This window comes from Eretmochelys imbricata, chromosome 18 (genome assembly GCF_965152235.1).
Source record: "Eretmochelys imbricata isolate rEreImb1 chromosome 18, rEreImb1.hap1, whole genome shotgun sequence".
Lineage (NCBI taxonomy): Eukaryota > Metazoa > Chordata > Testudines > Cheloniidae > Eretmochelys > Eretmochelys imbricata.
Genome location: NC_135589.1, coordinates 1,572,937 through 1,585,992, shown reverse-complemented (window position 1 = coordinate 1,585,992; position 13,056 = coordinate 1,572,937). Strand labels below are relative to the sequence as shown.

General features: G+C 68.4%; 1 protein-coding gene across 1 annotated transcript in view; it reads left to right on the top strand.

Annotated features, from left to right (window-relative positions):
* Window positions 1–13,056, top strand: part of HSPG2 (heparan sulfate proteoglycan 2) — a 173,972-nt gene that overhangs the window by 75,170 nt on the left and 85,746 nt on the right. Inside the window, exons 38-44 of the mRNA XM_077837560.1 lie at window positions 2,077–2,307; window positions 2,427–2,540; window positions 2,903–3,030; window positions 8,001–8,087; window positions 9,272–9,336; window positions 10,753–10,911; window positions 12,066–12,176. Coding sequence (XP_077693686.1) covers window positions 2,077–2,307; window positions 2,427–2,540; window positions 2,903–3,030; window positions 8,001–8,087; window positions 9,272–9,336; window positions 10,753–10,911; window positions 12,066–12,176 — 895 coding nt within the window. The remainder of the gene's footprint in view (window positions 1–2,076; window positions 2,308–2,426; window positions 2,541–2,902; window positions 3,031–8,000; window positions 8,088–9,271; window positions 9,337–10,752; window positions 10,912–12,065; window positions 12,177–13,056) is intronic.

Genomic DNA, 13,056 nt, shown 5'->3' with positions numbered 1-13,056 from the left:
GTACCGCCCCGGCCCCCTCCCCGGCCCCGCCTCGCCGGCACGGTACCGCCCCGGCCCCCTCCCCGGCCCCGCCTCGCCGGCACGGTACCGCCCCAGCCCCCTCCCCGGCCCCGCCTCGCCCACGCGGTACCGCCCCGGCCCCCTCCCCGGCCCCGCCTCGCCCACGCGGTACCGCCCCGGCCCCCTCCCCGGCCCCGCCTCGCCCATGCGGTACAGCCCCGGCCCCCTCCCCGGCCCCGCCTCGCCCACGCGGTACCGCCCCAGCCCCCTCCCCAGCCCCGCCTCACCGGCACGGTACCTCCCCGGCCCCGCCTCGCCCAAGCGGTACGGCCCCGGCCCCCTCCCCGGCCCCGCCTCGCCCACGCGGTACCGCCCCAGCCCCCTCCATGGCCCCGCCTTGCCAGCACGGTACCTCCCTGGCCCGCTCCCCGGCCCCGCCTCGCCCACGCGGTACCGCCCCAGCCCCCTCCCCGGCCCCGCCTCGCCCACGCGGTACAGGCCCAGCCCCGGCCCCGCCTCGCTCACGCGCGGTACCGCCCCGGCCCCGCCTCGCCCACGCGGTACCGCCCCGGCCCCCTCCCCGGCCCCGCCTCGCCCACGCGGTACCGCCCCGGCCCCCTCCCCAGCCCCGCCTCGCCCACGCGGTACAGCCCCGGCCCCCTCCCCGGCCCCGCCTCGCCCACGCGGTACAGCCCCGGCCCCGGCCCCGCCTCGCTCACACGGTACCGCCCCGGCCCCCTCCCCGGCCCCGCCTCGCCCACGCGGTACCGCCCCGGCCCCCTCCCCAGCCCCGCCTCACCCATGCGGTACCGCCCCGGCCCCCCTCCCCGGCCCCGCCTCGCCCACGCGGGTACCGCCCCGGCCCCCTCCCCGGCCCCGCCTCGCCCACGCGGTACAGCCCCGGCCCCGGCCCCGCCTCGCCCATGCGGTACAGCCCCGGCCCCCTCCCCGGCCCCGCCTCACCCACGCGGTACCGCCCCGGCCCCCTCCCTGGCCCCGCCTCGCCCACGTGGTACCGCCCCGGCCCCCTCCCCAGCCCCGCCTCGCCCACACGGTACCTCCCCGGCCCCCTCCCCAGCCCTGCCTCACCGGCACGGTACCGCCCCGGCCCCCCCGCCAGGGTACCTGCCTTGCCAGGTACTGCCCCCACTCCCACCTTGCCAGGGTGGTACCGCCCCTGCCCTGCCCCCACCTCACCGGCATCGTACCACCCCCAGCCAGCCCCCACCTCACGGGTGTGGTACCACCCCCGCCCCACCCCCTCCAACATGGTACTTCCTCCTCCCCCCTCCACCCCGCCTGGCTGGCAAGGTACTACTGTCCCTGCCCTCACCTCGCTGGCATGCTACCACCCCCACTCAGCACCTGCCTCGGCCCCACCTCAGCCCTGCCCTCACCCCCCCCACCTTGTCCCCACTCCTGCCTCACCTCCGCCCCCACCTTGCCTCCGCCCCTGCCCCCACCTCTGACCACCCCTGCTCAGCCCTTCCTTGCCCTCGCCTCACCAGCATGGGCCGCCCCTGCCTCTCCGGCATTGTACTGCCCCTGCCCCCACCTCATCCTCACCCCACCCTTGCCTTGCCCCCACCCCCATCTTCTCCTCACTAGCACCATACCACCCTTGAGCTTGCCCCACTGGAATGTACCACCATCTTACACCCCCGCCTCCCGACATGGTCCCCCTGCCCCCTCCTCTCCAGTCTGAGCCCCCCGCAAGGGCTTGGGGAAGGTGCAGTGGGGCTCCTGGCCTCCCCTGAACTGAAGCCACTGGAGCCCCCATGTCAAGCCGACTCACCCACCTGTGCCAGGAGGGGGCATGTCCCAAGGGGCTGGGCTGCCCTCTGGCTCCACGGGGTTGAGCTCTCGTCTGAGCTGGGTTTAGTCCCCATTTGTGCCATGGCGGAGTCGCCGCCCCAGAGCCCCCTCCAGCCCCTGCTGCATGAATCCAGGGCAGCCTGGCTGAGCCAAGGTCCAGGGTGCGAGCACATGGGCTTCCCTGCAGGGCAGCCCCGCTGTCCTTGCCTCAGAGCTCGGTGGGCTTCCAGCCAGGCGTGACTCTGCCCCTCTCCCCCACAGCAATACTGGAAGCGTCCCGACGGGCAGCATGCCACCCGGGAGCACTTGATGATGGCGCTGGCCGACCTGGACGAGATCCTCATCCGTGCCACCTATTCCACCGACATGGTGTCGGCCAGCATTGCTGGCGTCAGCATGGAGACCGCTGTGCCCACCTACAGCAGCCTGCCGCGGGCGCTGGAGGCGGAGGAGTGCCGCTGCCCGCCTGGGTACCGGGGCCTCTCCTGCCAGGTGAGGCGGCCCCTTGCTGACCCACATCCCTTGGCTTGGGGCCTGGCAGCTGTGCCCGCTCTGGGGGCGAGGCCCCGGCCGGTTGTACTGCAGGGTGACGCTGTGTCTCTTCCCTGCAGGACTGTGCTGCTGGCTACACTCGCACCGGGGGCGGCCTGTACCTGGGGCACTGCGAGCTGTGTGAGTGCAATGGCCACTCGGACTCCTGTCACCCGGAGACGGGGGCCTGCTCGGTGAGTGACCAGTGTGGTGTACACTGTACCTCCCCACCGGCTGGAGCAGCCTTTCCACCCTGCCTCGCTGAACCAGACACTCCTGTGTCTTCTGGAGTCCCCCTCGCCACTGCCCCAGGCCAGGTGGATGCCCCAACGTGGGCTGAGAGAAGGGCTGAGACTCCCTCTGGTCCCCCTGAACCTGCTTGCGCTGGGCCAGAGCCCCTGGCTTCCTGGGCCCACGCTCTGTGACTCGCAAGGGACCCCATCTATACCCTGCCTCCTGCCCCACCCTGGAGGAGGACTCTGCCCCAGGGCAAGCCCCTCGCTGCAGTCGCTCCTCTCCCATCGGCTGGGTGTGTGAGCTCTGTTCCTCTCCCCAGAACTGCTTACACAACGCGGCCGGGGAGTTCTGCGAGCAGTGTGCCCCTGGCTACTACGGTGACGCCACCGCCGGGACCCCCGAGGACTGCCAGCCTTGCGCCTGCCCACTTTCCGAACCTGAGAACCAGTGAGTAGCTGACACCAGCGGGTGGGGTTGAGGGTTAGAGTGTAGCAACCCATGGCACACATGGGGTTAACACGACTGAGCTCACCACCTCCCACGTGGCATCTCCATCTCTGAGTGTTAACCTCGGGGTGGAGGTGGAGTGAGGATTTATGGAGGAGGCCCCAAGTTCTGGCCACCCTATTGCCAGCCAAGGTCTGTCGGCATCTCAGCACCAGCCCCACCGCTGCTGCCAGCCAGAGTTTCCTGGCAGGTCCCCCGAGAACCTGCCTTGGGGGTGATCCTGAGGGCTCTGTGGTTTGCTCAACCTTGTGTGTCTAATAACTCGGGGGGTATACATCGGGGACAGGACCGCTCTTCCTGGGGCGGCAGGGCAGGGGGCAGGAGGCACAGTTCCCGGAGCGGCTGAGTGGGGGTAGCAGATGCTGCTTCCGGGGAAGCTGAGTGGGGGTGAGGTGTCGTTCCTGCAGTGGTTCCCGGAGTGGCTGAGCCGGGGTGGGGTTCTGTTCCTGCCGTGGTTCCGAGGTGGCGGAGGCAGGGGGCGCTGTTCCCGGGATGGCTGAGCCGGGGTGGGGTTCTGTTCCTGCCGTGGTTCCGGGGTGGCGGAGGCAGGGGGCGCTGTTCCCGGGATGGCTGAGCCGGGGTGGGGTTCTGTTCCTGCCGTGGTTCCGGGGTGGCGGAGGCAGGGGGCGCTGTTCCCGGGATGGCTGAGCCGGGGTGGGGTTCTGTTCCTGCCGTGGTTCCGGGGTGGCGGAGGCAGGGGGCGCTGTTCCCGGGATGGCTGAGCCGGGGTGGGGTTCTGTTCCTGCCGTGATTCCGGGGTGGCGGAGGCAGGGGGCGCTGTTCCCGGGATGGCTGAGCCGGGGTGGGGTTCTGTTCCTGCCGTGGTTCCGGGGTGGCGGAGGCAGGGGGCGCTGTTCCCGGGATGGCTGAGCCGGGGTGGGGTTCTGTTCCTGGAGTGGTTCCGGGGTGGCGGAGGCAGGGGGCGCTGTTCCCGGGATGGCTGAGCCGGGGTGGGGTTCTGTTCCTGGAGTGGTTCCGGGGTGGCGGAGGCAGGGGGCGCTGTTCCCGGGATGGCTGAGCCGGGGTGGGGTTCTGTTCCTGCCGTGATTCCGGGGTGGCGGAGGCAGGGGGCGCTGTTCCCGGGATGGCTGAGCCGGGGTGGGGTTCTGTTCCTGCCGTGGTTCCGGGGTGGCGGAGGCAGGGGGCGCTGTTCCCGGGGTGGCTGAGCCGGGGTGGGGTTCTGTTCCTGCCGTGGTTCCGGGGTGGCGGAGGCAGGGGGCGCTGTTCCCGGGATGGCTGAGCCGGGGTGGGGTTCTGTTCCTGCTGTGGTTCCGGGGTGGCGGAGGCAGGGGGCGCTGTTCCCGGGATGGCTGAGCCGGGGTGGGGTTCTGTTCCTGCCGTGGTTCCGGGGTGGCGGAGGCAGGGGGCGCTGTTCCCGGGATGGCTGAGCCGGGGTGGGGTTCTGTTCCTGCTGTGATTCCGGGGTGGCGGAGGCAGGGGGCGCTGTTCCCGGGATGGCTGAGCCGGGGTGGGGTTCTGTTCCTGCCGTGGTTCCGGGGTGGCGGAGGCAGGGGGCGCTGTTCCCGGGATGGCTGAGCCGGGGTGGGGTTCTGTTCCTGCCGTGGTTCCGGGGTGGCAGAGGCAGGGGGCGCTGTTCCCGGGATGGCTGAGCCGGGGTGGGGTTCTGTTCCTGCCGTGGTTCCGGGGTGGCGGAGGCAGGGGGCACTGTTCCCGGGATGGCTGAGCCGGGGTGGGGTTCTGTTCCTGCCGTGGTTCCGGGGTGGCGGAGGCAGGGGGCGCTGTTCCCGGGATGGCTGAGCCGGGGTGGGGTTCCGTTCCTGCTGTGATTCCGGGGTGGCGGAGGCAGGGGGCGCTGTTCCCGGGATGGCTGAGCCGGGGTGGGGTTCTGTTCCTGCCGTGATTCCGGGGTGGCGGAGGCAGGGGGCGCTGTTCCCGGGATGGCTGAGCCGGGGTGGGGTTCTGTTCCTGCCGTGGTTCCGGGGTGGCGGAGGCAGGGGGCGCTTTTCCCGGGATGGCTGAGCCGGGGTGGGGTTCTGTTCCTGCCGTGGTTCCGGGGTGGCGGAGGCAGGGGGCGCTTTTCCCGGGATGGCTGAGCCGGGGTGGGGTTCTGTTCCTGGAGTGGTTCCGGGGTGGCGGAGGCAGGGGGCGCTTTTCCCGGGATGGCTGAGCCGGGGTGGGGTTCTGTTCCTGCCGTGGTTCCGGGGTGGCGGAGGCAGGGGGCGCTGTTCCCGGGATGGCTGAGCCGGGGTGGGGTTCTGTTCCTGCCGTGGTTCCGGGGTGGCGGAGGCAGGGGGCGCTGTTCCCGGGATGGCTGAGCCGGGGTGGGGTTCTGTTCCTGCCGTGATTCCGAGGTGGCGGAGGCAGGGGGCGCTGTTCCCGGGATGGCTGAGCCGGGGTGGGGTTCTGTTCCTGCAGTGGTTCCGGGGTGGCGGAGGCAGGGGGCGCTGTTCCCGGGATGGCTGAGCCGGGGTGGGGTTCTGTTCCTGCAGTGGTGCCGGGGTGGCGGAGGCAGGGGGCGCTGTTCCCGGGATGGCTGAGCCGGGGTGGGGTTCTGTTCCTGCAGTGGTTCCGGGGTGGCGGAGGCAGGGGGCGCTGTTCCCGGGATGGCTGAGCCGGGGTGGGGTTCTGTTCCTGCAGTGGTGCCGGGGTGGCGGAGGCAGGGGGCGCTGTTCCCGGGATGGCTGAGCCGGGGTGGGGTTCTGTTCCTGCCGTGGTTCCGGGGTGGCGGAGGCAGGGGTCGCTGTTCCCGGGATGGCTGAGCTGGGGTGGGGTTCTGTTCCTGCCGTGGTTCCGGGGTGGCGGAGGCAGGGGGCGCTGTTCCCGGGATGGCTGAGCCGGGGTGGGGTTCTGTTCCTGCAGTGGTGCCGGGGTGGCGGAGGCAGGGGGCGCTGTTCCCGGGATGGCTGAGCCGGGGTGGGGCTCTGTTCCTGCCGTGATTCCGGGGTGGCGGAGGCAGGGGGCGCTGTTCCCGGGATGGCTGAGCCGGGGTGGGGTTCTGTTCCTGCCGTGTTTCCGGGGTGGCGGAGGCAGGGGGCGCTGTTCCCGGGATGGCTGAGCCGGGGTGGGGTTCTGTTCCTGCCGTGGTTCTGGGGTGGTGGAGGCAGGGGGCGCTGTTCCCGGGATGGCTGAGCCGGGGTGGGGTTCTGTTCATGCAGTGGTTCCGGGGTGGCGGAGGCAGGGGGCGCTGTTCCCGGGATGGCTGAGCCGGGGTGGGGTTCTGTTCCTGCAGTGGTTCCGGAGTGGCGGAGGCAGGGGGCGCTGTTCCCGGGATTGCTGAGCCGGGGTGGGGTTCTGTTCCTGGAGTGGTTCCGGGGTGGCGGAGGCAGGGGGCGCTGTTCTCGGGATGGCTGAGCCGGGGTGGGGTTCTGTTCCTGGAGTGGTTCCGGGGTGGCGGAGGCAGGGGGCGCTGTTCCCGGGATGGCTGAGCCGGGGTGGGGTTCTGTTCCTGCCGTGGTTCCGGGGTGGCGGAGGCAGGGGGCGCTGTTCCCGGGATGGCTGAGCCGGGGTGGGGTTCTGTTCCTGCCGTGGTTCCGGGGTGGCGGAGGCAGGGGGCGCTGTTCCCGGGATGGCTGAGCCGGGGTGGGGTTCTGTTCCTGCCGTGGTTCCGGGGTGGCGGAGGCAGGGGGCGCTGTTCCCGGGATGGCTGAGCCGGGGTGGGGTTCTGTTCCTGCCGTGATTCCGGGGTGGCGGAGGCAGGGGGCGCTGTTCCCGGGATGACTGAGCCGGGGTGGGGTTCTGTTCCTGCTGTGATTCCGGGGTGGCGGAGGCAGGGGGCGCTGTTCCCGGGATGGCTGAGCCGGGGTGGGGTTCTGCTCCTGGAGTGGTTCCGGGGTGGCGGAGGCAGGGGGCGCTTTTCCCGGGATGGCTGAGCCGGGGTGGGGTTCTGTTCCTGGAGTGGTTCCGGGGTGGCAGAGGCAGGGGGCACTGTTCCCGGGATGGCTGAGCCGGGGTGGGGTTCTGTTCCTGCCGTGGTTCCGAGGTGGCGGAGGCAGGGGGCGCTTTTCCCGGGATGGCTGAGCCGGGGTGGGGTTCTGTTCCTGCAGTGGTTCCGGGGTGGCGGAGGCAGGGGGCGCTGTTCCTGGGATGGCTGAGCCGGGGTGGGGTTCTGCTCCTGCAGTGGTTCCGGGGTGGCGGAGGCAGGGGGCGCTGTTCCCGGGATGGCTGAGCCGGGGTGGGGTTCTGTTCCTGGAGTGGTTCCGGGGTGGCAGAGGCAGGGGGCGCTGTTCCCGGGATGGCTGAGCCGGGATGGGGTTCTGTTCCTGCAGTGGTTCCGGGGTGCTAGAGGCAGGGGGCGCTGTTCCCGGGATGGCTGAGCCGGGGTGGGGTTCTGTTCCTGCCGTGATTCCGGGGTGGCGGAGACAGGGGGCGCTGTTCCCGGGATGGCTGAGCCGGGGTGGGGTTCTGTTCCTGGAGTGGTTCCGGGGTGGCGGAGGCAGGGGGTGCTGTTCCCGGGATGGCTGAGCCGGGGTGGGGTTCTGTTCCTGCCGTGATTCCGGGGTGGCGGAGGCAGGGGGTGCTGTTCCCGGGATGGCTGAGCCGGGGTGGGGTTCTGTTCCTGCCGTGATTCCGGGGTGGCGGAGGCAGGGGGCGCTGTTCCCGGGGTGGCTGAGCCGGGGTGGGGTTCTGTTCCTGCCGTGGTTCCGGGGTGGCGGAGGCAGGGGGCGCTGTTCCCGGGGTGGCTGAGCCGGGGTGGGGTTCTGTTCCTGCCGTGGTTCCGGGGTGGCGGAGGCAGGGGGCGCTGTTCCCGGGATGGCTGAGCCGGGGTGGGGTTCTGTTCCTGGAGTGGTTCCGGGGTGGCGGAGGCAGGGGGCGCTGTTCCCGGGGTGGCTGAGCCGGGGTGGGGTTCTGTTCCTGCCGTGGTTCCGGGGTGGCGGAGGCAGGGGGCGCTGTTCACTGGTGGGTGGGGGCGCTGTTCCTGACCGGGCGCTCAGTTCGCTCTCTCCCTGCAGGTTCTCGCGGACGTGTGAGAGCCTGGGGGCGGGCGGCTATCGCTGCTCTGCCTGCGATCCCGGCTACACCGGCCAGTACTGCGAGCAGTAAGTCTTTCCCCTAGGGCTGCCACCCGGCCAGCTTTCCCCCAGACAGTCTGGGTTTTGGCTTGTGTGTCCTGGTGTCATTTGACAAGCCCCCCTACATTGTCCATGTTTTAAAGTCTGGGATGAGTGGGGAAGAGGCAGAGCAGGGGCGGGGCCTTGGGGGAAGAGGTGGAGCAGAAGGGTACTTGGGGGAGGACATGGAGAAGGGGTGGGGCTCTGGGGAGGAAGCAGAGTAGGGGGCAGGACCTCAAAGGAAGAGGCAGGACAGGGCCTCCGGGTCTCCTTTCCAGCCCTTAGAAAGGTGACAAGTCTATTGTCCCCTGGACTCCCAGCTGCCAGGGGTCGGGGCTTACCCCATGGGGTCTGGCCTCATTGCACCTGGACCCCGGGGGCTGTGTACACTGGGGCAATAACTGCTTCCCCACGCTCCTCAGGCCCAGCCTGCAGCTCCAAGGCACAGCGGACAGAAGGCTTTGTTAGGGAGTTCCCAAAGGTGTCCGTTTTTCGACCGGAACGCCCAGTCGAGAAGGGACCCTGGCGGCTCCAGTCAGCACCGCCAGCCGGACCGATAAAAGTCTGGTCGGCGGTGCGGCTCTAAGGCTGGCTAGCCCTATCTGTCGTGGGGCACTGCACTGCTTCCAGAAGCGACCAGCAGGTCCAGCTCCTAGGCGGGGTGGGCCACAGTGCTCCGCGCTGCCCCCGCCCCGAGCACTGGCTCCACAGTGGGGCTGGGGGGTTGTCAGTGCCTGCAGCTGAGAGCAGCACATGCCGCAGAGCCTCCTGCCCGCGCCCCCACGTAGGAGCCAGACCCGCTGGCCACCTCTGGGGCGCAGCACGGAGCCAGGAGAGGCGGGCAGCCTGCCTTAGCCCTGCTGCGCCGCTGACCGGGAGCCACCCGAGGTAAGCCCACGCCCCAACCCCGAGCCCCAACCCCCTCCCGTACCCCAACTTGCTGCCCCAGCCCCTGTGAAAGTGAGTGAGGGTGGGGGAGAGCGAGACACTGAGGGAGGGGGAATGTAGTGAGCAGGGGGTGGGCCTCAGGAAGGGGCGGGGCTAGGGTGTTCGGTTTTGTGCCAATAGAAAGTTGGCAGCCCTAGGCTTTGTGTGCAACTCCCCCTCCCCCCGATAATTGTTTTCCCCTGGGAGCCAGTGCCCCCTTCACCTGTCTCTCCTGCTCCCCACAGATGTGCGCCAGGCTATGTGGGGAACCCCAGCGTGCGGGGGCAGAAGTGTGTGCCTGTGGGTAAGTGCTGGTCCAGGCGCTGGCGGCAGGGCTGGGTCCCAGTGGGTCCCCACTGCCCTGGCTTTTGGGCCAGCAGAAGGACAAAGGCTAGCAGCCTGCAAGCTGAGATGTTGAAGGTCCCTTGACCCTGTCCAGGGTCAGTAGCCAGCAATTTTCTACGTTCACTGGAGTTACCAACAGCTCAGTTTAAACACAGTGCTGCACTGGGTTAGATTAAAAATCAAGCCAGTTTATTTAACTACAGCCTGGCGGATTTCAGGTGAGTACTAGTGTAAGGCATCAAAGTTAGAAATGGGTCCAAGAAACACACATATAAACCCCTTTCTAGCAGCTACCACTGAACAAGCTAGGCTTGGCTGGAGGTCAGACCTGCACCACTCTCCCGTCAGTATGGCTGATGCAGTCCTCAGGTCCAGCTCTCCCCTGCAGTCACAGTGCCCTGCAGGTGAGAGAGAGGTGGCTGAGGTGGTTTTGCTGCTCACTGTCACAGTCCAGCCCCCTTTGAAATGCTCTCTGCTGAGGGTCACCACGGAGAAAGTTTACTCCAGCGGTGAGGCCGGGATGGGGAGTCCCATAAGGAAAGAGGCTCCATGCTGCTGTTTGCAGATTGATTTGTTCCTACCCCCATTGCTGCCAAGGAGCAGCCCCGGGACAGGCCAGAGGTGCCAGCCTGTCCTGTTTCTGAGAAGCAGGGTTACCCCACCCGGTTGTTGGGTGAACTCTTCCTGTGCGCTTCGTGCATACGCTCCCCAAGGACATTAGCCTGGAGGGGGACTTTAATGATTCCTCCCAAGGTGCATCGCAGTGATGTGGGGAGTGTGAATACAGGGTGCTTGGAGCACCCCCTCCTGGAGGGCTGTGACTCCGGGCTCAGGTGGCTGCAAGGGGAGCAGGTGACTGCTTGATGCTGGTACAGCTCCCAGACCACGGGCCAGACTTCCTAGCATCCAGCCCCTCATCCCTGCCTCTGCCCCGCCAGCAACGGTCAGCAGAGAGATGGGATCTGGCCAGGAGCTGGTAGAGGGATGAGCCCCTCAGGGCACAGGTGGATACGGCCCCTCACCCCAGAGCCCTGGGGGGCCCCCGTTGGTGGGTGCAGAGCAGGGAACGGGTGGATACGGCCCCTTGCGCCAGAGCCCCGGGGGGTCCCCCTTGGTGGGTGTACAGCAGGGCATGGGTGGATATGGCTCCTTGCCCCATAGTCCTGGGGGGGTCCTGTTGGTGGGTGCAGAGCTGGGCTTGGATGGATATGGCCCCTCGCCCCACAGCCCTTGGTGGGCCCTTTGCTCTCACATCAAGGCAGTTCCCATGTGGGGGGCAGCTGGCCACAGCACCATTGCTGACCCACCCCCGTGGGTCTGATGCATCGCCCCAGCATCCCCAGAATGACCGGCTCCCGCTCTCCTCTCCCCACAGACCGAGCCCCTTTCGTGGTACGAGTCCACCCGTCAAAGACCACGGTGTCGCAGGGTGGTGAGGTGACTCTGCGCTGCCAGGCCAGTGGCAGCCCGCCCTACTACTACTCCTGGTCGCGGGAGGATGGGCGCCCTGTGCCCAGCACTGCCCAGAGCCGACGGCAAGGTAACGGTGTGGCCAGGTGTGGAGAGAACAATGAACGTTAGGAACCAGGCACATCCCCTCCGCTGAGGCTGTGTCTGCACTGTGGGAGCTATGGTGGCACAGTGTAGCTCCGTCATGTAGCTGGAAGGGTCTGACCATTGCTTTGGGAGCTCCCTGAGCGACGGCTGATGGAGGCGTTCATCTGTCGACCTAGCTGCATCTACCAGGGTTGGTAGCATAGCTACAGTGCTCAGAGGTGTGGATTTTCACACCCCCGAGCACTGCAGCTATGTCGACCTAAGTTATAAGTGTAGACCAGCCCTGAAATGCAGCTGCTTCTGCGGTGTGGCAATATATCCATTTATACAGAGATCCCTCACCTAGCACTGGGATCCAGCTGTCTCTGGGGTGCGACAGGGTAGCTCTTTATACAGTCACACCGCAATGCTATAAAACTGTAGGACAGGAGGGGAAGGAGAATCTGGCATCCACATGCCACTGCAGGGTCATCCTGGTGGCTGTGAGGAGTGGGTTTGATGGCAGGTTTATTGTGATTAGTACTGGTGCTGGCAGACGCCCAGGCCAATGGTGGAAGGTTTGAATCAGTAGGGAACCGAGGGCAGGATGGGGGTCCAGCCCTGGGTCCCACAGACTCAGGGACACACCTGGCTGGGGCCAGCCATTCTGTCATTCAGCCTGCCCAAAGGCGAGGAGACAACAGGGAGTTCAGGAGGGGTTGGATCAGGACACCCCAATCTGGTGCAAATGCAGCCCCCCGAGGCCAGAGCAGGTCAGGAGCTTGGATCGATGCTCCTCCAACTGCACATCTGCAGGGGAGAGCACCCCCCACGGAATGACCTAGCACCACACGGGGGCCCACGCTGACTCGGGCGCATGTGCCACTCCCGAATCACCAGTCTGAGCATCTCAGGTGTTCCTCAGAGCTCTCCGTCCAGACGTGGCCCCAGGCCAGCCCTCCCTAGCTGGGGTGCTGGGGCCATGGCTGGGGAGCTGTGACCAGTGGCTATAAGCAGCGGGGTGGCAGAGACAGGGTCTCCCTGCAAGCTCCCCAGGCCTGGGGATGTTCTCCCTGCCTGCCAGAGGGCCCCTCTGTGCACACGCTCTGCCCGTGGTGGGCCATGTGTGGGTCTCACGCGTCCTTTGCCTGGCCCTAGGTGAAGAGCTCCACTTCCCCAGCATCCGTCCCTCGGAGGCCGGTGTGTACGTCTGCACCTGCCGCAGCCTGGAGCACAGCAATGCCAGTCGGGCGGAGATCATTGTCACGGGTGAGCGGCTGCGGGCTTGGCCTGCGGGTGGGGGAGCGGGAGGGCGCTGCTGAGACCAGGTGGGCCTGGCACCCGGGCTGAGCACTTTGCGGGGCCACGGCTGGGAGCTGACACCCTCCTTCCCTGGCAGAGCCGTTGTCATGGTGGCCCTGCCCTCAGCGACGGTGGGATAGAGGCAGAGCAAATGGCACTGCTCCACGCAGGCAGCCAGGGCAGGGTCGAGGTCCGAGCCTCTGACCCCATCCACCACCAGCCCCTCACGCCTGGGCAACAAGATGAGCTCCTATGGGCAAGGCCCAGGGGTGGGCAGGGCCTGGGGTCCAGGGCCTGGGGTCCAGGGGGGAGCAGGGTCTGCCTGGGCTCAAGGGAATGGATAGGGCCTTCCCGAGGCTGGGCAGGATCTGTGTGGGGGGCGGGGGGGCAGGGCCCATGGGATGGGCAGGGCCTGGGGTCTGGGAACAGACAGGACCCAGGAGGCAGGCAGGGCTTCAGGCCCCGAGGCTGGGCAGGATCTGCATGAGGATCAGGGGGCAGGCAGGGCCCAGGAGGAGGGCAGGGACCAGGGGATGGGCAGGGCCTGGGGGCAGGCATTGCCCACGGGGCCCGGGGGCAGGCAGGGCCAAAGAGGAGGGCAGGGCATGGGGCCCGGAGAGGGGGCAGGATTTGCCTGGGACCCAGGAGGAGGGAAGGGCCTAGGTTGGGATGAGGCAGCCTCAGAGAGGAAGAGCTGACAAGAAAACCTGAACTCAACCCGCCCACCCCAAGCGCTGCTCCCTGTTGGCCTCCTTGCCCTGCCTGGCCCTGGCCCTGGGGCACCATTAGCCCCTGGTGGCTGGGCCCTGGAGCTGCCGTCCTGCTGTCCATGGCCTGCAGGGTGTGC